General features: G+C 41.1%; 3 protein-coding genes across 5 annotated transcripts; 2 read left to right on the top strand and 1 right to left on the bottom strand.

Moving 5' to 3' along the window:
* The first annotated feature begins 1530 nt into the window (after positions 1-1530).
* On the top strand, positions 1531-8620 carry rabgef1l (RAB guanine nucleotide exchange factor (GEF) 1, like). Of its 2 annotated transcripts, none has more exons than XM_069706316.1 (9): positions 1531-1649; positions 2342-2538; positions 2681-2853; positions 3282-3460; positions 3741-3822; positions 3936-4068; positions 4164-4255; positions 4360-4616; positions 5909-8620. In XM_069706316.1, exons 2-9 carry the CDS (start codon positions 2366-2368, stop codon positions 6338-6340), a joined length of 1521 nt encoding a protein of 506 aa, XP_069562417.1. In that variant the 5' UTR covers positions 1531-1649; positions 2342-2365; the 3' UTR covers positions 6341-8620. The 2 variants fall into 2 exon arrangements, with proteins under 2 accessions (XP_069562417.1, XP_069562416.1); XM_069706315.1 differs by having other exon boundaries at positions 2339-2538.
* Positions 8621-9625: 1005 nt separating this feature from the next.
* Positions 9626-12127, top strand: LOC138625419 (high affinity immunoglobulin gamma Fc receptor I-like). 2 transcript variants are annotated; one of them, XM_069706320.1, is made up of 6 exons: positions 9626-9673; positions 9787-9822; positions 10024-10314; positions 10540-10812; positions 11271-11543; positions 11664-12127. In XM_069706320.1, exons 1-6 carry the CDS (start codon positions 9649-9651, stop codon positions 11864-11866), a joined length of 1101 nt encoding a protein of 366 aa, XP_069562421.1. In that variant the 5' UTR covers positions 9626-9648; the 3' UTR covers positions 11867-12127. The 2 variants fall into 2 exon arrangements, with proteins under 2 accessions (XP_069562421.1, XP_069562422.1); XM_069706321.1 differs by having other exon boundaries at positions 11701-11855.
* Positions 12128-13154: 1027 nt separating this feature from the next.
* otol1b (otolin 1b) lies at positions 13155-15804 on the bottom strand. The gene is made up of 4 exons (XM_069706318.1): positions 15408-15804; positions 15222-15311; positions 14591-14662; positions 13155-14504 (listed from the first exon to the last, which is right to left on the bottom strand). Exons 1-4 carry the CDS (start codon positions 15802-15804, stop codon positions 13606-13608), a joined length of 1458 nt encoding a protein of 485 aa, XP_069562419.1. The 3' UTR covers positions 13155-13605.
* Between the last annotated feature and the right edge of the window lie 7240 nt (positions 15805-23044).

Here is a 23044-nt window from a genome sequence, read left to right as displayed (position 1 = left end):
GACAATTTCTCATAATCCAGTATTTTATGATGATCAGACATAATTAGACCATCAGTGATGCCTGTTTTGAAAATAATGTGCCATCGTTTCAGTTGGAACAAAGCAAATACTACAATAAAAAACGCTCATCAGCTCACCTTCGCACTTTGGTCATCCGCATTATCTCGCATTAATAGTTAGCCTTATTCATATCAAGCACTTCTAATGACAGTCTGTGCCGGCTACAAGCAATTTGTAACGTAACACGTTATTTCAATAAACAAAACGTGTTATTATAGCTACATTTTAAAAACCAGTCAATGTTGCATTAAGTAATTTTCTTCCCTTGGTCTAAGCAAGTAAAAGGACTAAGTAACAGCACAGTGCGGGCGGGATTGATAATCCATAAAACTGAAACTATAGTTTACGTGCCATGCAAAACCAAAACCTAAATACTGAGACTTTTCTTTGATGTGCTTTCTTTGTTACTTTAAGAAAGTCTAAGAATACATATTACATATTTCTGATCGCTGTCGTCCTCATTGCTTTCGCAACACAGACCTCTTCCGTATTTGTTTCATGGCTGATCACCTGCATATTGAAGCCGCCAACACATGAATGCCACGACGAATGACCAGCAAAGTAGTCCTACATTTAGACCAGACCGTGGACTCTTACCTGCCATAGCTCAAGTATTGTATCACTAAACTGTTCAAACTGAAGTCGGTAGGTTACATGTGAAAACTCCTCAGCTTCCTACAACCAGTGTGGGTCGTGCGTAATGCGTAACGGCTGAGATGATAACCACTGTGGTTTCCGGGTATGTGCCAGCAACCTACTTTAAATTATGACTAAAACCACTTGGAGTTCTATTAGTGCTGCGAGATCATGAGGTGTGTTTTAAAAGTGAAGCTTCATAATAACGTAATAGCGAAAAAATGTCCCCTATCTATCTATCTATCTATCTATCTATCTATCTATCTATCTATCTATCTATCTATCTATCTATCTATCTATCTATCTATCTATCTATCTATCTATCTATCTATCTATCTATCTATCTATCTATCTAATTAATAATAATTTTATTTGTATAGCACCTTTTACACAAGTGCAAAACTTTACCACCTGAAGCAGCTGTCATGTTTCTTAGACACATGCTCTGCAATGTTGACATAAAACGTCCTGCCTTGTTGATGTTTGGAACCAGTTTAAGACACTGTCAGACAGACCAACCAACTTCTCACAACAATCGATCAGGATATCAGGGTCAGTTGTATCAAAGGCTGTGCTTAAATTTAAGAGGATGAGAATTGCGACTTTATTTCCATCCGAGTTTAGTCTGAGGTCGCTGACTATTTTTAGTAAGTGCAGTTTGAGTGCTAAAATGTACTCTCAAGCAGAATTTAAAGGAGACAACAGGTTTTTAATGACAGGAGTTACTGGATGTAAAAAAAAAACAACAACAACGAGTGAGTCGAGAAACATGCAGTGATCACAAGGTGACGCGAGGTGGCGATAAAAGTTGACCTACCGAAAAAAAAAAAAAAAAATCAGCGAAGAAGAAATAGCTGTCAGACAAAATGGCTGTGGGACGAAGCTAGCTGCTTGGCTAATGTAAACTGAAGAGGGAGCGACGATAACGTGACCTTGTTGACACGAATGAGAGTGTATGTTGACACAAAATTCACGTCGCCAAAATAGACCTCGTCATTAATGTTCCGTTCATCTGGCGAGTTACCTGTGCGAGCTAACGTAGCTCTGTAATTAGCTTTGATAAACACCGGCTAGCTGCAGATTAGCTCGTTGATTGTTGTTGTTGTTGTTGAGTTTGACAAAGACATCGCGGTGCGACACCCTCTTTAGAAATATAAATGTTTGTTGGAAATGACGAAGCATTCGTCACCGTTGCTGTTTTGAGAGAATACGCGGTAAACGTGTGTGTGTGTGTGTGTGTGTGTGTGTGTGTGAACCGGTTGCTAACTATTAGCCAGCGAATGCTAACCGAGATCGTCGGATGTTGGGAGACGTTTTTCTTCGGTGTTGTTGAAATTAACTCGCCGCACCCTCAAAATAAATCCACACAGATCCGGTCGGGTTTTCATATAACGTTTTTGGACCGTGATAAATTAAACCGCTGCAGCGTTCAGTCACGTAAAGCGGGTGAAAGTCAAGACTTCAGTTCTGTGGAAAATTGGTGTCTGGATGTTGTTGTTGTTGTTTTTACAATAGTGGATCCAGATCTTTTAACACAAGACAAAACTCAAGTTGGGACTACTTGTTGTTTTAAAGATGTATTTCTTCTGGTGTGTCCCCCTCCTTCCCTCCTTCCCTCCTTCCTTCCTTCCTTCCCCCACAGCAGTCCTTTCCTTTCCTCTGTTGAAGGATGATGAGCCAGCGGCGTGGGATTCATCTGGACCAGTCAGAGCTGCTTTGCACGAAAGGATGTGGTTTTTACGGCAACACTGCGTGGCAGGGCCTGTGCTCCAAGTGCTGGCGAGAGGAAAATCAGCGAGACAGGCAAAAACAGATCCAAGAAGACTGGGCGCTCGCCGAGAGGTTTGCCCGTTTCTTCGTTTCAACGAACGCTGCGTTCTTGTTCTCTTACCTCTTTGTTTTAGTCGGCTTCATGTCCCGTCTGAAAAAAAATTGTCTCCGGCTATAACGTCTTTTTTTTCTTCTTTTTTTTTTTTCCTCACAGGCTGCAGAGAGAGGAAGAGGAAGCGTATGCAAGCAGACAACAGAGGACCCAATCACAGCCTGCCATCACACCGTTCAGCAAGTTTGAGGAAAGAAAAACAAAGGAGAAGTCCAGCAAAGTCAACACAGTCACAAAGTTTTTTACTCCATCCACTAAAACACCATCAAAAAAAGGTACATGATGTTTGCAGATACCGCAGGCACACCCGCGAGAAAGGCTCCTGTCTGTTCTTCATAGTGTGAAAATTACTGTTGGGAATTTGAGAATTTTTTTTTTTTTTTTATTCGTCATTGATTGCACTCAACAAGTGTTTCTCTGGCCTCGTTTTGTGGAAATGGTTCCGCTGACATCTTTTACTGGAAAAAATATTTGAAAATTAAAACCAGACTGCGTCACCCGGACTTGAGCGCAATAATCTTGTGTTTTCAGTTCAATTACTTCCCTGGATTTGTGGCTCACTAACCTGCGCACAGTCAGGTTAAATAGGATGTTAGTCTGCGGCGCATTGCACCAACCGCTGCGTGTGGTGTAGAAATAGTAGAAAAAGATGCTTTAAGCATTTACACCGATGATTAAAGTAACATTAAATGTCTTCCTCCAGATGCTGCTCCTTTCGACACGCAGTCGAGCCCAAGTCCCAGCTCCTCATCAGGCCGACATTCCTCTGCGGACAGCGACCATGCGACGCGAGAGTTCATTGATTTCCTCAAACCTCTGAAGTCTGGCAGAGAGATCTTCAAACAGTGTCGGGCCTTCACTGAGAGCATGGTCTACAAGAGGGTAAACTAGATCAGACAACCTAGAAACACAACATTGGAACATAAATCCACCTTTCATTTTAATTGTGTGTTCATATTACACAGTCAGGACTGACAGCGGTGATAGTTTTCAAATTCATTGCGATTGAACCACACGTCTACTTTCCGCCATTTAATATTTTAAATGTGCCACTGTTTTAGTTAGGCTCAAGATTGATATCTGTCACTGGACTGTGAGCTTATTTTAAAGCTGACATCCAATTATATCTCAGCTGAATTGTTCATTTGAATTCGTTGTCCAGGACATGGGAGCTGATGAGCTGTCAGAGTGCGTGCAGGACTTCTACCAGAACCTCTCGGAACGCCTCCAGACTCAGTTCAAAGGTACTGCTTCACTCTTAACACTCAAAAAGAATCAGCTGTCAGCATTAAGTATCACTAACATCATACAATGTACGATGCGTTGTCAGTGTATAGCTTTGTGCCTCTGTTCGTAGGTTCCTCAGATCATGTGGAGAGTGTTATGGATGAAGTAGAGAGGTACATGATGACTCGTCTCTACAAGGAGGTCTTCTGTCCTGAAACCACAGACGATGAGAAGAAAGACCTGGCCATTCAGAAGAGAATCAGGTGAGCAAGCAAAAATAATTACTAATGTTTAAAGTCGGTTTAAAAAAAGAGACACAGAATAGTTAGACTGGGGTCTTGATTGTGTTTTATTACAGAGCCTTGCACTGGGTCACCATTGAGATGCTGTGTGTTCCTGTAGACGAGGAGATCCCTGAGGTCTCTGACAGTGTGGTCAAAGCCATCACAGGTCAGTCTTGTTGCTGGCTTATTCTTCACATCTGATGATACAGATTCAAAAATGTTATCTCATAAACACCCCGTTATCTCCTCCTTTATCTCGCTTTATTTCAGACGTGATTGAAATGGATTCAAAGCGAGTGCCCAAGGACAAGCTGGCCTGCATTACTCGTTGCAGCAAGCACATCTTCAACGGCATCAAAGTCAGCAAGAAAGAGGCTGCGTCTGCAGACGACTTTCTCCCCACGCTCATCTACATCGTGCTGAAAGCAAACCCTCCGCGACTCCAGTCCAACATCCAGTACATCACCCGTTTCTGCAACCCCAGCAGACTCATGACCGGAGAGGACGGTTACTACTTCACTAATCTGGTGAGCACATTTCTTACATTTACGTGGTTTGTCAGCGTATGAGTCGAGATCATTTCTGAGAATTTGGGGCGCTGTTAAATTCTATTATGATATACTGACAAGTGTTTCTTTTATTTTGTAGCTCCCATTTATATCACTAAGTGTGGGTTAAATAACAGAAACCGCTTCCTGTGTAATTCAGTATCAACAGCCCCACAAACTACATCCTCCATAGAGATCATAAAGTTCAAGCAACACCTCTCTAAAACGGCTTCCACAAATAATTTCCATGATAGCCTTCATGAAGTCGGAATTTCTTTCAAACTGTTGTGTTAGACTGCATTGGTTTTAAGTTTTAACTGCTGATAGCTGGCAGCTAATACAGTGAACCCTCGTTTTTCGCGGGGGTTACGTTCCAAATAGAAACCGTGATAGGCGAAATCCGTGAAGTAGTAACCTTTATTTTTTACAATTATTATACAATGAAATACTCCATAATACATTGAAACCAAAGAACAAAACCTTTTTACAGGCCCAAGCATTTGTTTAACAAATAAAAGTACTGTATAAATGTTTTTTTTATAAATAACTACTGTACTGTAAAATAATAATTTTAATCATCAATACGAACTGAAGGCTTCAAATTGCTGAGATCGGCACCGCCCCACTGCGACCCGAGTCATTGGATTAGAACGGGAGGAAATGAAAAATGATTATGAAAACAAATACAAAGTACAGTAGGACAAATAGTGACTCGTGTATTTCACTGCTCTTCTGACTGAGCTGCTGCATCCTGACTCCGCTCTGCAGCGGTTCTTTCTTCTAAAGCCGGCGGTGCAGGTGTGGTTTTTCGAGAGAAGAACATAGTTATCGGTAGTTGTTGTCGCTCTTTTTTCTTCTGGGCAAAAAGATTCTTATAAACCGACATGCCACCATCGATTATTTTTAATTTGGCAAGCTGTTTTACGTACGTGTACATATTAAACCGCAACGTTATTGACAAACAGGTAGAGAAGAAGCGGAAAGACTGTTTAGCCAATCAGAATGCAGAACACAATGCACGATGCAAATCCGTGAAGCAGCGAGACCGTGAAAGGTGAACCGCGTTATAGCGAGGGGTCACTGTATAACCTAAACAGTAGGCGACAGACACCCTCTCTCCCTTCATTTACCGTCTGTCTCCACTGTTAACTGTCCAATAAAGGTAGAAAATTGTGAAATGAATAGAATTTCAAGTGGATCTGACGCCACAGACCGACGACATCCAGAAGTGAGATTTTCTTGTAATGAGCCGTCACGTCCCCTCTCCACAGTGCTGCGCGGTGGCCTTCATTGAGAAGCTGGACGGCCAGTCTCTGAACCTCAGCTCCGAGGAGTTTGAGCTGTACATGTCGGGCCAGGCGTCCCCCCACTGGCCGCAGGCCACTGGGGCCTCCTCCAGCTCCCCGGGCAGCGCGGCTCTCAGTCAGGTCCACAATCGGCTGGACCTGCTCACGGGGCTCGGGGAAAGGCAGGAGCGGGTCATAGAGAAGGCTCGCCAGCTGGAGAGCGACCTCATTGACTGGACGGATGAAGTGGAGCAGAAGGTGCAGAGCGTCCTGGAGAGCTTTCCACCTGAAACTCAAAACCCCACTGGAACCACAGCGAGCGGGACAACGTCTGCAGCATCGTCAGCAATCGACTCTGATAATGTTGAGAATGAGCTCCTGCCTCCTCCGCTGCAACCGCAAGTGTTTGCTGGTTGACTTGAAGAGATCTGCTCGACAAAAATCCCTCCAGAGGCTTTACTCCACCCGCCCCCTTTTCCCAACTGTTACACTTTGCACACACAGCAGCCCTCTGATACAGATCCCATTTCCACTCCATCCCTCTTTGATCCATCCATCCATCCATTGTCTTAGAAGCCCCGAAAACAAGCTAAAAACAAACCACTGAATTAAAGGAACAGTTTTGCATTTTAGGAAATGCATATATTCACTTTCTGACAGGAAAGGGAAGCAGCCAGCTTCGCTGTCTGTTAACATGCTTTTTCTTGCTTTAGTTTGTGCAGAGACCGAGGTGTAAAAATGACATGTTGCTTCAGTTTTTGGACAGATATGTTGAGCTTCAGAGACGCTTGCTGGTGGGTTTTGTTACCCGTGGACGGAGCGAGGCTGGCTGTTTCACCCACCTACCGGTCTTTAAGCTGACTGTCTCCTGGCTTCTGCTTCATATTCAACCCACAAATAAGAAAGCGGTATTGATCCTCAACTTACCACAAGAAAGCAAATAAGCTAATTTCCCAAAACATCAAACTTGTTTCTTTAACAATCAAGGTGAGGTGGAGTCCCGCAGGCCAGTTACACTCCAAGCATTTTGTCCCGAAAGTCATTGTCATTCCGACATTGTGTGAAATACAGCCGCCAGCGTGCTCCGCCTGCTGCTCTCTGCCACACAGAGGCAGACGGGAACACCTTCCACAGAGTGGTGTCCAGGAGGCATCCTGCCAAGATGCCCGGATCACCTCCACTGGCTCCATTCGATGCAAAGGAGTCTCTCAAAGCTCTTCCAAGACACATCTGTTTGTCACCCGCAAAGGCATCGTCAGTACCTCGACTTTTTTTTTTTTATTGTTGTTACAGTAGTGCAGACAGGATAAATGGTTCGATGTGATTTGTCCGTTTTAATTCAAAGCTTTTCAGACAAGGTTTTGGTCTTTACGTTTTATCATATATGTCTTCAGGTGTAGATTAACTAGTGGGGACTCAGACTGAACATGCCAAGCCTGTAATAATATCTGAGGAGCATCTAAAAAATGAACAGGAATTTTTCAATACATTACGGTTTGGAAAAAAAAAAAAAAAGGAAATGGGGAAATCTGAATATTGTGAAACCGAATTTCCCCCCACAAAAATGACTTCTGCTTCTGATTCGTTCCGTATTCAGTATTTGTGTCTCGTCCTTCGGAGAAAACTGGGCAGAAAAGTTACATGCTGGTGTGGCGGTTCGTGCATGTGCGCCCGTGTTGCATGGACATAATCCATTAATGTCGATAAATCCAAAAAAAAGTCCTCCAGTTGGGCGTCACCATGAAAAGTCTCGTAGTCTTGTTGTCACGCCAGACCTCTTATTCCAGTCATAAGCTGGATGTACAGAAGTGATTTTATTTTTCTATAGAGTGGCAGGTTATCAATTCTTCTGGATGCAGTAGGAGACATTAATCCTGTAATATTTACAGTAGTTAAAGAACATTGCTTGAAGACGTGTTATGAATCCTATTGATCGAATAGAGAGTGTTGTAAGCATGTCTACTAAAGAACAGTTTTAGGTGAATCATTAATAGTGTTTGCTCAGTTAGAGCTGATGGATTAAATAGACAAGAAAACAAAGATGATGCTGTTTTCCTGTAAACACAAGACATACAAAAAAAAAAAATCACTCCATAGTTGCTTAATGAGTGCAGAAGAATCAGCATAACCAGCTTAATTTATTTTGAAGCACTTTTCTTTCGTTTGATTTTCAAGCTCTTCATAAAGAGTGAAGGAAATGATGGCTGTAATCAGATGAAAGGGTAATTGGTGAGAGCGGTGTTTGTTACAGATTTATTTGAGCTGTGTCTTTGTATTTGGCTGTCTTACAGTGAAGGAAATGTTTGGCAAAGTTGTGTTTGAAAAATGTGAAAGGCACATTTTTTTTTTCTCCCCTTTGCTCATGAGCTAAAATCTTCTTTTGTAGCTAGACTTGAATTTATTTTGTTAATATTTGCAACAGTATAGTCGGTGTGCAGTTGCTGTCAAATTTTAGTTTGAAAAAAAGGTTTTCAATGCAAATTGAAACTATAGCTTGAATAACTTCATATTGCACTGTATGCAGAAGCCATTTATCAGGTATTTTAACATCATCTTTGTTACCTTATAGGTTTGTTATTGTAACATATGGGAGAAATTAACTCAATACTGTCCTTTATTTAAATGTAACTTATTGGGACAGTATTGGTATATTTGCATCTATGGGTGTGTGATGATTAATAAAAATTGAAAATGCTACTCGTGCAGTTTCTGTTCATCATGTTTCACATAATTGCAAGACATGTAATTTTGAGAGTCAGTATTAAATGCGTAGCTGACAGAATAACTCTGTATTGTACGGGAAGTACTATATCGTACTATTAACAAAGTTTGCAGACCCACTCTTTATGAATTCTTTAAGTAAGTTCAGATGTAGAAAAAAGGATTGATTAATAGAACTAATTGATAGATTTTAAACAAAGACATTATAAACCTTAGGTCATGGAAGGAGAAAATTTGTGCTAATGCTGATTATACGGGCAAAAAAATAAAAAAAATCACTGGTGCAATTATAATAGACTGAATATTCAAAGTTGTACTTCAATATGAATTTGATTAAATAAAAGAAATACACTGGGGGGAAATGGGGAATTAATGGGTCCACTGAGTCATTTTTTTTGCCCCCCTCCTCACTGCTGATATGTTTAAAATATACTTTCAATTTGTCTCAGTCCTGTACTGTCAAATGTGATGTTTTCTTCTGAACTTCAGAATTCTGAAGAATTTTTTTTTAGTTTTAGTTCCTTTTCCTCCCTAGTTCTAACATTTCCGAGATACATCATATCTCAGAAGAAATTATGTTGAATTTAAGAAAGGGAAAAAAAAAGCTGAAAAGGATATACTTTGAAAATATGGAAAGCTATCTTGACAGTAACAGGAGGAGAAAATGAGACACGACCACATCAGTTCTACTATAACATAAAATATCAAAAAACAAATGTATCATTTCCATTAATAAAAGAAAACTGATCGTCTCTGATTAAGAAATGCTGCTTATTCATGTTCATTTCATTGTATTTTGAACTAGATCTATTATATACATGTACATTGTACACATAATGTAGTTTACAATTAAAAAGTGTGTTACAAATGAGGGAACAGCATTTTTGGAAAAGGGGAAGTATTATGGGGTGTATTAAAAGTCGGACAACACCCTTTCACTTCCCTTCTTATTAGAAATAAATAGTTTTCCCAACAGTTTCTGTTTCTTACAAACAGCATACACGATGGACGCGGTCATTTCCCTCCTGGGTGAGTTTTCTTCAGGTCATTCACAATATCTCATTCTGATCCGATGTGTCACATTTGGTAATATTGTTATCTGCTAATAATTGTCATGTGTCGTTGATTGTTTTCTATTTCAGTTCTTTCAACACTGCCACAGCTTATAATATCTCAGGGTAGGTACCAAATATTATCACATACTCTTAACATCTGTAATCATATACAGAGATATAATAGAATAAATATTTCTGCTGTACAGATGACTTTGTTTTTTTTAAAATTTATTTTAAGTTATTTTAATTTAAAGGAGTTCAGCATTCACATTGTTAATCTTAACAGAGGATTTTTATTCTTTTGGGACGTGTTTGTCTCTATAGTTCCCATTGTGACGACACACAGAGCTGCTGTCAACATAGTGCCACAAGAATCGAGGATCTTCTCAGGGGAAAGCCTGCAGCTAATATGCAGCGTACCTGCTGACACCAGGACTTCCTGGAAGTACCTGTGGTTCAAGGGATCTGAGAAGCTCCCACATTCTGACAGGGAATTGAGTCTGTGGAACACCAACGTGAGAGACACCGGGAAATTTTACTGCCAAGGATGGAGGGATACAGCGGTGGGAAACATATACACCATGAAAAGTCTACCTATGGAGATCAACGTGGATGGTAAGACCTTGTTAATCTGTGTAATTAGAAATCTCCTTGATTAGCATGTCAGACTGCTTACTTCCTGTTAACACTGGTACTTGGGAAACCCCAACCCTCTCCTGCGCCTATTTTTAGCAATGGACTGTAACACTTCTGAAACATGCTGCCACCGGCCATATTTACCAATATAAGACGGTGAAATGTAATTTAGAGGTAACTTTCTTGTCTGTGATCTTTGTTCAGGGGGGTTCGCTATCCTGCAAGTCGCTCCTCAACCCCACCTTGTTGGAGAATCCTTGAGGATGACGTGTCGCTTGCGAGGAAGGGCCCCACTTCACGAGATTGTTTTGTACAAAGATGGCATTGAATTAATGACACAAAATGGCCACGTGCCACAATTCTACCTGACCAACTTGACCGTGGAGGACCAAGGGATGTACTCGTGTAGGGCTTCCTGGGACGTGAACAGACGTACGCACAGTGTCATTTCAGTCGACACTCATGTGCAGATCTTAGGTGAGTTTATACACTTAGTTATCTTTACCAAGTTTGATTGGGATGGTGTTAACAGATCAGTTAGACACTAGACATATGATTATTTGTGAAATATGCCTATCAGCACCTTTAAAGCTCACTAATTAACACATTATTTTAAACTGTAAAAATGAGAGTTTTTGGTTGTGGACTATTTCCTGTCGAAGAGCATTGATTTGGTAACTTGGTGGAGTTTTATTGACTTTAGGAAGTCACTGTACCTGGCCAAGAAACTGTCCCTCAAACTGTATAACTGCCAGTAAAACCACAAATGAATGCACCTACTCAGAATAGTAAACATAAGGCTACAGCTAGCAGCTCGTAAGTTTAACTCAACACAAAGATTGGAAACATGGGAGAAACGGCTGGTTGTTTTAAAATTCACCGACAAGCATCTCTAACTGCTCAGTAATGTTTTCTCTTCTGTGGTTCTTTCTTAGAGGTTCTGACACAGCCACGTTTGGAGATTGATGACCAGAGCGTGACTCAACATAGTGTGATGAAGCTCATCTGCCATCTTCAGTACAACGCTCGTGCTCCTGCCCCTCCGATACACTACTATTTCTACAGGAATTCCAAAAAGCTGGGAGTAGCAACATCTGAGAACAATTATCTGGCCAGGCAGACTCCGGGGCAGTACAGCTGCAAGGCCAGGGTGCCCGAGTTGAACCTTCTTAGGCAGAGTGAGCTCAAAATGTTTGGGCAAAAGTCAGGTACTTATTTGTAAAAGCGAGTCCTAATCCTCTTTTAATTCTTTTTAAATCTTTCAATGTTTAAAAGTGTGAAACTCAGCAGTTGCACAACTTACGAGTTTTCCTTGTCTGACAAAATAGAACAACAGATGCTGACTCCTCCACATCCTCATTCAAGATATCAACCGCCAGTAGCTCCCCGAACGTCATCCCTAGTCCGCCGCCAGCCTCCTGCAGCTCAGCCAACGGCAGCCCAGCTCACCAGTGCAGCTCCTGCTGTTTTTCAGACTGCAGAGAAGGACAACTCTCCTGACTCCCTTGTGACACGTTATCAAACCTTATAGACCAGTGCAGAACTTAAGGATCCTCAATGAGTAATTATCATTATATTACCATGTCTTTCCGATATTAATCATACTCAGCCATCATACTGCCAATGCACATTTATGTAATCAGCTGTGTAATGTAAATTTTTCGCATTACCGAGTATCATATTCATGATGTCATCTGTAGAAAACCAGCAGGATCAGTAGTGTTGGAAATAACGGATGCCATATTTTAAAAGCAAATACAGCATTTGATAAATGGTATGTACTACTGAACTTTATTTTCAGTGAACACAATTTTATTTTTACAACTCTATTGTACAGCAATACTTCTTACATATTAGAAGTTTAATAACATAACAGCAGATATTATATTTCTCCATTTCAGAGGAGAACAGGTCATTTTTGACAGATTTACAATACCATTAATAATACAGCAACAGATCACAGTGACATTCTCTGTGTACTTGCTATGCCTCATTATTTGCAATTGGATACAGATCATATGTCATATGTGATAATGTAGCGAGAGAGGAAGCAGTGGTCAAAGTGTGAGAAAGAAATAGCTCAACAGACACCAGAGTAAATAGACGAGGAAGACGGGGTGGTACGAGGAGTTGAAAGAGGCGGGGATAACAGTGGGTCAACTACTGAAGGTATCAATAAGAGATCATGGGTTTTGTGCGTATATTGTGCAGGATTTATAATTGAAAAGCTTCTGTACACGTTATGTCTTACTGCTGGTATTATTGTTACTTACGCTTTGGTCTTCAAATGTATGAACAAGCATCACACAGGTTACATATTTTCAATCATAATTAGAAATTTTACAATGTTATTTTTCAAAGCAGTATTTTTATTTTCCTATTTTTCTTCTTTATTCCTTTCACCATTTAATATTTGGGGGTTGTTGTATTGTTGTAGTGTATCATAACTTTGTAAGAGTTCCATTTCTGATATTTTCATTTCATTTAGTTTTTTCCGTTGTCATTTTTCTAGCCCTTTTATGTCTTCATGTTCTCACAGTATATATTTTTTGAATTCCTTCTTTGGCCCGGTATCACGCCAAAGTGTATAATATACCTATCACAATACACCAGAGAATACTGTGTCAGTGTCACGTTTTACCTCGCAGAGGCCTGAAAAGTACACAAATCTATGCCGTCGACAAAGGAACTCATGACAAAGTAAACATGGAGAAAATCTTGAGACGTGGGATCATATGATATTGCCACCATGTCACATTCAACCCAAACCATGATTTTTTTGTGAATCACATGATTTTTGTTTCCCAAACCTGAGGCACCTCACTTTTCATACCTCAGCGAGGCAAAAGGTGACAATGACATGGTATCCTCTAGTGGACTGATGGGTGTATTACACGCTTTGCTGCCATACCAAGCTTCCTTCTTCCGTTAATCATCAAGATGGCAGTGTTTTCTCAAGATGTTTCACTGACCAAATTTGAGGATTTGACAATTTACCTAATTTACTGGTTGAAGGTGGCATGAATCCAAATGTTGTATAAATAATTATGTTTTGCAGTAACAAAAGGTGTTTTTAAAAAAAAAAAAATTATTTAGAGGGTAAAGGGTAAAACAAGAAGTTAGTTGACAATACCAAATGTACAGGGCTGCTTTTAGCAGCTCATAAGTACAGTATAGTGTAGCACCACTGATACTAGGCCTTTGTTCCAATATCGTCAAGTTGGAACAGTACAGCAGAGGAGGAGATTGTCAGTATAGTACTGGTGAGTATCAAGCTTTGTCTGAGTAAAGCAGAAACCCAGAGAAGATGCTGTCATCCTCACTGCTGGCATACGCCCCATTCCAGTCTCTTAGCGTCTCCATCCACACCTGATCACCCACTGCTAGCCGTAACACCACCAGAGTGGACGCCTGGTCGATGTCTTGACCGTACAGAGAGTCCCGTGTCCTCACTCGCCGTGACCCGTTTACCACAAGTGTGGCTCGCAGTGGCTGATTACGTACGGTGATGTGGAAGGAGAAAACATAAACCCCGGGGTGAACACACGTAAAGCTGTTCGAAGTGATGTTGAAGTGGTTTTCCTCATTGTAGAAGATTTTGTCGAAGCGGATCGGGAAGCCAGAAGGCGGGAAGGACTTTCTTGGAGAGATCCCTACACTGAAGGCTGAGCGTTTCTGGGGAACCCCTGATCCCTTCGCTCCTTTGAATCCACGAATGCCTCGCTCACCTCTCATCCCAGGGTAACCTCTATCCCCTTTTGGCCCTGGCATCCCTCTTATGCCTTGGGGTCCCTGAAGCCCTCTCACCCCTGGTTCTCCTTGTGGTCCAGGTGGTCCCTGATCCCCTCTGACACCTACAGGACCTGGAGCACCATGCTTGCCATTGAATCCTGGAATTCCCATCGCTCCTGGGATACCAGGAGCCCCAGTATTCCCATGTTCACCTTTCTGTCCTCTCTCCCCGAATGAGCCACACTCCCCTTTATCCCCCTTGTCTCCCTTAGAACCAACCTCAACAGCCACTCCAGGGGGTCCAGCTGGCCCCTCTTTTCCCGGTTCGCCTTTCTCACCAGCAGTCCCATTAAGGCCAGGTTCTCCTTTCCCCCCACTTTCCCCTGTGGCACCTTGCAGCCCTATTTGACCTTTTTCACCTTTGTAGCCGACATCACCTGTAGGGTAAGCAAAAACACGTCAGAACCAGTGAAGTCTGGCAACATTATAAAAGTATTTACCTATAACTGAAAAAATGTTGTACCTTTTTGTCCTGGTTTCCCTGGAGCTCCTGATGGCCCGGCTGTCCCAATGTTTCCTCTGTCACCTTTATCCCCTGAGAAATGTATATGATAAGGTGAATATTTTTTATTCAAATAGTGCTACTAGGTGTCATTGAGATATTTGCAGGCTAGAAGGAGAGGAGGGCAAAATGTATGTTCAAGTAGTACAATGTAGTGTTTAGGAAACATTAGTGTGTTGTGTTTGGAATTTTTTTGGGGGGAAGAGCTGAAAACTAAATTTGAACATCAGTGCCACAAGATGAAAAGTTAAAGTACAGAAGATCAGTAAAACAAGAAGCTTAAACAAAGTTTTTAAGTAATAAACATTTCTATTATACTTATTAATTATTTCAACTCTACGGTATTTCACCTTACTAAGTACAAACTAAAATTGAATCTATATAAACACAATTTGTAGCACATATTTTCCTTTATAATTTCCTGTATTACTTTGCATAAAATATGCAGAAAGAAGTGGATTTGTTGTGATTGAGAAAGTTCAGTTATATAATGTCCTTTGTAATATACGTTATGTCATATTCATGAAATAGGATTTTTTTTGTGTGTGTGTAATTAGCTATTTTAAATATTTCTTGAGCATATCATACTCACCTCTGCCTCCTTTTAACCCCATTGGACCACTCACACCAAGTGGTCCGGGTAAACCAGCTGCCCCTGCGGGGCCTCTATCACCTGGTGGCCCTAGATAAGTAAAAAATAAGTGAAGTTCAAAATGCTGAAACAAAGTAACCAAACAAATAATTTATTATATTTACATGTTATCAGTGAGTCTGATACCTGCCAAGCCTCTATCTCCCTTTGGGCCCCTGGGGCCCCTCTCAGGAGGACAGCACTCACAGAAGTTAAAGTAACATTCGTTGTAATCCAGGGTGTAGTTCTCAGGGCCCACACCAGGGGGCTCTGTGCTTACACTGTGGTACTGTGGAAAGACATTTGGGTAAGTGGCCTTCTCTGTGGTGGGCTGCAGGTGCGGCGGCACAGGGTTTGGGGTCACTATCTTGTGAGTCTTGGGCATACTGGTGGTGAGATGGCTGTGCACGGTGATCTGAGGGATGGGCTTCTTGGTGAACTGGTACTTTGGTTTTTGAGTAGTCTTGGCTTCAGCGCAGGACACCACAGTGAGTGTAACCATAGTTACAGCCGCAAGAGTCGACTGACAGGAGATAATCCTCATGATTGACTGGGATCTGAGAACACATCAAGACATTACTCTGCTGTTTGTCAGAACAAATTTCTCTTTACATTTAATTTAGCTTTTAAAACAAGAGTTTACAAAATAGCACATGCAGATTAGCATTTCACTCACAAAGTAAGTTCTGATATCACTGCCTCCGTGCATATTTTTCATGTCTACATTGAATTGTTTTTCTTATTCGACTGTCACATCAAAGCTGATTTCATTTGTCTGGTTCCCCTTTCTGGCAGTTCATCAGCCTCTCAAAAGTTTAACTAGAAAGAAAACTGACATTTTTTTTTTTTAGTCACAATATCAAGTTCTATAAAATAAATAACATAAACCATTGGTCTTTTAAGGAACTGTGACATGCATCTTTCTGAGAATATATATTCTGCAAAGTTCATAAGACTCACCCAGTTATGCATAAGTGGTATGGTCATTTATCCTCTCTAGCGGTGTCTTGGAGGCAGCAGCAGGAGCTCCAGGTCTCTCTGATATCTCTGCCAGCTTTAGGTGAAAGAACATCCCCACCAATGAGGGTGTTTGCAAGTTGGAAGCACAGGGGGAGGTCTGAAATCCCACTATGGCGGGCTGGAGCTGACCCAAGGAGAACCACTGTGCTGTGGCCCATTCTCTGTACCCCTGTTGTGTAGAAAGGTGTCTTTGTGACATGGGATACAGCGCCCGCCAGAAGCACTCCCTTGCTGCGAGCTAGGCAGGGAGCAAAGGCCGTGGGGCAATGGGTCACCCGATATGGGAGGCATTCCTCCAACATCCAACCTACTACCCAGGCTCTTACAGTGGGACAAAGCCAAGCAAAGAGGAGTCTGTGACTGAGGCCAGGGCACTACAACAGCCTTTTTTCAAGTGTGTGTTTGTACACTACTACGCATGAAGCCGCAAGCACGGTGCAAACTGCTTTTATTTTAGGTCTTTAATTGTGTAGTACCACACAAAATCTTGAAAGTTGACCTTAATGACAATAGTTGCATCAATTAATTAAAATGACTTGTTCTGCAAATTGGCACACAGCACAGGGAGCCCAGTATTTACAATCTACCGATACTTGGTGAACATCCAGGGGAAAGCTTTAGCTTAAAGAGCTCTGATAATCACTCAACAGCTGCTAAACTTGAGCTGTTTGTCGAAGGGACCAGCTTAGTTCCTTCAAATCAGTGCGATTTCAATGCTTGCCTGAGCACTGTGACCGACTTTTTGCACAATGAGCCCCCATAGTTTGCTAACTATGATTCATACTGTGTGGCTGGACAATGATTCATTCTTGCAGTGTAACAAGATAGCATCGGGTTTTTTGTAGAAAAGTGATTTTCTGGTAGCTGTCTCGTCGAAACTCTTGACTTGCCAGTGACAATGAATGTTTGAGCAGTGGACATGCCTCAGTTGCCAAAGACCTCACATCCTCAGAGAGATCTATGACAAGCTATGAGTGAGCAGGAAGAAGGGAAATGAAATTTGGGAAACAGAGAGGGTTGATGGAGGGATGAGGAGAGAGCAACTAAAAAGGAGGTTGTGTTTATTCAAACCATTTTTATCTTCTCACATACACTTTTTTTTTTTTTATCTCCTCACCTACATTTACATGCTCTTCTTCTCCCCTTTTTCCCAGCAGCTCAGGTAAAGTGTCCCTAACCTGCCCCTCCATAAAAGACAAACAGATGGAGTGTACGATACGCAGCCGAATCCTGAGAGAGAGAGAGAGTGGGGTTCCTCTGGGGTTCTCCATGCCTGACCTCAACAACATCGCCTCTAAGCTCCATTCAGACCACACACAACAGCAGCGGTCAGCTTACAGTGCCCAGCTGGTCACAGAGGACCCCGGCGCTGCTCACCTGTCCGTTCATTTAACGCTGGCACCGGCCTTGCCCCCAGCCTCCATCCATACACACTATAGAGCGAGGGATAAGGAAGAGTTAACTTACTCTGCCGGTGCAGCAGAGCAGAGAGAGGACCAAAGATGACCTGGATGGATGGAGGTGTATTGCCTTACGTTAACCCTATTCATGCAAGGGAGAGCTTGAAGCTGCAGTGAATGTGTGTGGAGTACGTTAGGGTGAGGGTGAGAGTGAGACAATAACATAGAGACTTGTTTGGTAACCAACAAAGCAACCAACCACTCTGTATGATTATTCTCCCGCTGTGCTCACAGACACAATTAAGGCCATAGACAGCGTTTTGTCCTTTGCTGGGATCTTATCAAAGAAAATCTAGACCCTGCAGAATTAGCAGCTAATGACTTTGGCAAGAGAACTGCTGGCAGTGAAGACACAGCTCATGTACTCCGAGGACAAAAACACTTTTCTCTGCCACACTTTCTCTGACAAGCCTCTCTGATGTCAGGGTTTCTAATGCACTTGGAGTTGGTTGCGCAAACATGATGGCCGAAAGGCTTGTTTGTGGTGAAATGCACATTTATTCATTATACTGGTAGTTATTGGTGGTTCAAAGTTGAGGTGATCAGTTGAGCTAAAGATTCATTTTTATATTTAAGCAAGGATGTGACGTGATGTCGAGCTCTGTGATTTAGGGTAATATGATATCAATTGGTGTTAGCAAATGAAAATTTTTGGTCTTTTTGCATTTATTGAGAGATTGCATTGAGTGGCTCTATTTTTACTTATCGTTTATAGAGTTACACATGGGCTTATTTGGAAATGTTCGATTCAAAATAAAACTTGTGGGATTTTCTTAAACTAACAAAAGTATTGTATCTTAAAGCAATAGTTTTACATTTTGAGAAATACGTTTATGCACTTTCTACTGAGAGTTAAATGAAAAGAATAAAAAAAAATGCTTCCATAGCTCTTTCCGTTGCGCTTCGAGAAATCTCTCCACACAATGAGAGCGAAGGGGAGGAAGAAGCACATGCACAGGCTGAAGCGTAAAAGGAGAAAGATGAGGCAGAGGTCAAAATAAGCCCTCATCCCTGCCAGCTGTCATTCCCATCTGAGCCGCTCCAGAAGACCGACCCATGTGGCCGAAGTGGATCACTTAGATCAGCGAAACAAAGAATTTCAGAGGACCACGTCTCTCATCGAGCCGGCTGTGGACATCTGACTGGACGATGGCGAGGACGCTGGACAGATGTGTCAACATCAGGACTGCAGCTGCTGTGTTCATGGACCATAATACATCTTGTTCACTCACAACTTTCCTGTGGTGTATTGAACAATAAATGAACACTGTTAAATTACCAACAAAAAAGAACAACAACAAAAATGCTTCCATATCTGGAAAAACGAATGGAAACATGGGGAAACAGCTGGGCTGCCTTGTTCAAAGGTAACAAAATCTGCTCAACAGCACCACTAAAGTTCATTAAAAGTCACTGCATGTTGCCTGGCAACCTCAGTGATTTGACCAAGGGCATTTAAGTGATTTAGGTGGATTAAAGTCCATCAAACAGAGGTGCATCAGAATTGAAACATTCAGCCATAGAGGGCAGTAAAACTCTGTTATTCACTGTTACACCAGTGTTTAATACAAAGCATTGCGAGCAAAAAGCACTATGTGGCTTATTTCTTTTTTGTCAGTAAATATTGCACATATGGCTCATGCTGTCCTGCTGGTTAGTATGAGGTGAAAAATAAAGGTCATAGCAGTATTTTGGGATGCCTGTATTTACAGAAATGTGGAAAGAAAACAATAAGATGTTTTAAGTCACAAGTCCTCAGAGACCAATGTCTTTACTCCTTTAACTCCACAGCACCTACAACCCCACCCTGCCATACTCAGCACACCAACTGGCCTCATATGCCCCTAAATCAGAGGATATCCTTAAAAAGATCGATAAAATAAAAATCAACCTTGTCTTCACCTGAATAGCCCTTATCTTCAGTCCTTAGCTGATTATTTGCACAAAACCCTGATGGGCTGTAGGTCACCCAACAGACTCCGTAGCCCTGTAAAGATCGGACGGGTTTGGTATCCGCTGGAAAAGAAAATTGTAAAACTCTGTCTCCCTCCCGCATAGGTGTTTTTTAAGCAAGAAGTCTCGGGACCCAGTCAAACATTCTTTCACAGCAGCTTGCATACACAGATTCATTTCCTTCTTTTCAATGAATATTGAGCACCAAAACCACCTTCAGAACCAAACCATCATAACTAGACTGCTGTCTCAGAGACTTGTGGTGATTTAACTTAAACTTAAATTGTCATCACATCTTTACCACATTGAGGAAAACCATTTTTTTCTCTGTGTAACCACTTGGTGGTAGGCTTTTTCTTTCTTCTTTGCTGTTGTAGACCTTAAATTATTTAAATTGTTAACTTTATCAGACACAAACACAAATGCATGTAATGGGCTACGCACACAAAATATTTGATCTCCTATTATGCCTAACTTCAACCCTTACAATCTACAGCCACATGTTGATGAAGATATAGCCCTAACAAGTATATCTGGAAGCACTGTCTCCTTGTTAAGCTCCATTGCTCTTCAACAGCTCTAACAATTATCCAAGCATAGCAGCACAACATGTTTACATTTGTAGTGAAAGTCCATTAACCATGTCAGAGTTTAGCTCTATGATTTCACGCCTTGCTGGACTCAGGTCTTTATCAGGCAGCCACTCCTAAATTCATATTGACTGATTGATAACTGAGATAGACTGTGGAGCTGGCAGTTGTGAAATGACTTCCTCCTCCATCTTTGCTCAATAAAGAATGGCAGTAATTGCACAATATTTCTAAATGCCACAGCATGAAGCTTGTTTGACTGCACAGAGATCAATGAAAAGAATCGGGTTTTGACATGTATAAAAAAAATTATTAATTTAATGTCAAAGCATAATGATGTGATCCTGTACTGATTATATTCTCATGTTATGTTTCTAATTGTTCTGCTGTGTCTAATGTTATCGATGCTAATCGTTTGCTCTGTGGATGTTTCACCCCTATGTGCTCAAATCCTTTGTTTTTCTCATATGGACAGTTTCAATTCAAAATGAGATCTTCAGCTATTAAAGGCGGGAAATTGGTACAAAAACTGTCTGGCTAACAAAGTGTCTTTGGATTTAGTTATTTAAATTGAGTTAAACATCCCAAAAAACATCAACACAGAAGGAAAAAATACAGTTTAAAAAGTGTGTTGAACCAAAACCCCACACAAAAACAATATATAACAGCAGACACTGAGACACACACAGACACACACACACCCAACAGTGCAAACACCGTGCCTTCAAAACTAATAGCACTATAATACATTATAATGGTTGGGTTGTTTTTCTTTGATCATAGAAACTTAAGTGACTCAGAAATGTATTTTGTAAAATCTGGTTTCACAATGAATCACAAGACTGAGTCACACAATAAACTGGAAAGTATTCAGATTTGTTGGTTAGATAAGTTACACATATAAAGCCTGATATATAAAAATAAATCTAAATATGAAAACATTTATATAAAATGTATTGATTTTGTGTTCACTGAGCCACAGGCTGTAGCATCTCTAAAATTGTTTGGCTTTGTGCTGTAAAACAAACAAAATCTTACATTTCAAGTAATGAAAACAGTTTGCAGCAGTATGTGCATGTTATTGCAAATACCAAAGGCTAGATTTAATTATAAGATGTTTTTAGATGTTTAGCTTTAAAGAGACTGTCCACAGTACTTTCATGTACTGACATTAATAAGATAATGTGTATTAACATATCCAATTCATGTGTTCAATGTATGGCATCTCTGAGCCTTAAAACCTAATCAAAAGAAAAATCAAGACAACAATTTGCGGTGACAGGTGATCATGTGGTGAATTACATGGAACACACTTTTTGGAGAGAAATAACGGGATGATGCCCACCTTCTTAGAGGGAAGTCTTTATTCTTGGCACAGGAACGTCTGACAACAGCACAAATGGGATATAAAAGTGTAAATGTTTTGTGCACTGCATGTGTCCTGTTGTTTTGCATTTCTTTTCTTTTTTAATTTTATATCCTTTGATAGCCCATCTGGTGACAGCATTGCAAATCAGTGTATTGGTCATATGGAGTATGTTACATGTCTTCGTGCTATGTACTTAAATAAAAAAAATTATAAATTAAACAAAAAAATAGAGAAAAAAATAGAAGAGTATATCAAGTATATCAAGTGTATATCAAGTGTAACAAACTTAATTCATGTACAAGCTCTGTGTGTGTCCAAGTATGTCTGTGTCTTGTTAGCCATCCGTCATAGATTGTAGCTAAGTGGGAGTCTTTGGTTATTTCTATGGAGACATTCACTGCAATGGCTCACACACGTGGGAGTGTAAAGCTGAACAATAGCACCTATAGCAGGACTTAAGCTGTGTGTGTGTGTGTGTGTGTGTGTGTGTGTGTGTGTGTGTGTGTGTGTGTGTGTGTGTGTGTGTGTGTGTGTGTGTGTGTGTGTGTGTGTGTGTGTGTGTGTGTGTGCGCGTGTGTGTGTGCGCATGTGTGTGTGCGTGTGTGTGTGCGTGACTTGAGTGGAAGGTGTTATCCAATGTTGCTGATAACATTAATATTTGAACACTATCTGGGGTTTCCTTGTAAACGGAAACCTTGTGTGGTGTGTGTGTGTGTGTGTGTGTGTGTGTGTGTGTGTGTGTGTGTGTGTGTGTGTGTGTGTGTGTGTGTGTGTGTGTGTGTGTGTGTGTGTGTGTGTGTGTGTGTGTGTGTTCTTCTCGGTGTCATGTACCTCTCTGTCTGTGTACCTGACCGTTGCCAGGATTTCCTCTTCTTTTAATTGGGTTAAATTCAGTTACAAGCCGCATGTAAACACTTCAGAAACAATACACCAGCCATCGGAGTGTTATGGGAGCACTTTAGTCTGTAGATAACTTTGTTTATACCTTGTCATTCGGGGGATGACCTCTAACCTCTTCCTTCATGGGATACAAATTAACATGTGTAGTGTAAACAGAACAGTTTCAAACAGTTTGAAAGACGATGAGGCAGCAAAACACTAGACAGCATGGCATGGGAAAATGCTTTGCCACGTTTTTTTTACGAGAAGTGAGAGGAGAGGAAATTAAGTTAAAAAAAAATTACAAAAATAAGAAAAAAGGAACAGAGATTAAGGGGGGGCAGAGGAGGGGACAAAAGGAACGGTCTTCGCTTGTATTTTGGGATGAGCTCAGGTGTGCAGGGTGATAACTGAGTGTTTCAACCATTGCGTCCAACATCTTGTAAAGATTAACAACAACAAGGTGGAGGTGTTCAGATACAACGCAAAGTTACCTTGGTAGTCCCTGAACAG

This window comes from Brachyistius frenatus, unplaced genomic scaffold (assembly GCF_029030835.1).
Source record: "Brachyistius frenatus isolate BFR_SWC_R1_liver_20210118 unplaced genomic scaffold, ASM2903083v1 Contig_62, whole genome shotgun sequence".
NCBI lineage: Eukaryota > Metazoa > Chordata > Actinopteri > Embiotocidae > Brachyistius > Brachyistius frenatus.
The sequence above is the reverse complement of the archived record's forward strand: the minus strand, read 5'-3'. Positions and strand labels throughout refer to the sequence as shown.

Excerpts from the sequence above, each read along its gene's own strand:
- rabgef1l (XM_069706316.1), top strand. The coding sequence starts at position 2,366 with ATGATGAGCCAGCGGCGTGGGATTCATCTGGACCAGTCAGAGCTGCTT. Across the intron at positions 2,539-2,680 it reads GACTGGGCGCTCGCCGAGAG|GCTGCAGAGAGAGGAAGAGG; the intron begins GTTTGCCCGTTT and ends TTTTCCTCACAG. Across the intron at positions 3,823-3,935 it reads CCTCCAGACTCAGTTCAAAG|GTTCCTCAGATCATGTGGAG; the intron begins GTACTGCTTCAC and ends CTCTGTTCGTAG.
- LOC138625419 (XM_069706320.1), top strand. The coding sequence starts at position 9,649 with ATGGACGCGGTCATTTCCCTCCTGG. Across the intron at positions 10,813-11,270 it reads CACTCATGTGCAGATCTTAG|AGGTTCTGACACAGCCACGT; the intron begins GTGAGTTTATAC and ends GTTCTTTCTTAG. Across the intron at positions 11,544-11,663 it reads AATGTTTGGGCAAAAGTCAG|AACAACAGATGCTGACTCCT; the intron begins GTACTTATTTGT and ends CTGACAAAATAG.
- otol1b (XM_069706318.1), bottom strand. The coding sequence starts at position 15,804 with ATGAGGATTATCTCCTGTCAGTCGACTCTTGCGGCTGTAACTATGGTT. Across the intron at positions 15,312-15,407 it reads GGGAGATAGAGGCTTGGCAG|GGCCACCAGGTGATAGAGGC; the intron begins GTATCAGACTCA and ends TTACTTATCTAG. Across the intron at positions 14,505-14,590 it reads AGGGAAACCAGGACAAAAAG|GTGATGTCGGCTACAAAGGT; the intron begins GTACAACATTTT and ends CTTACCCTACAG.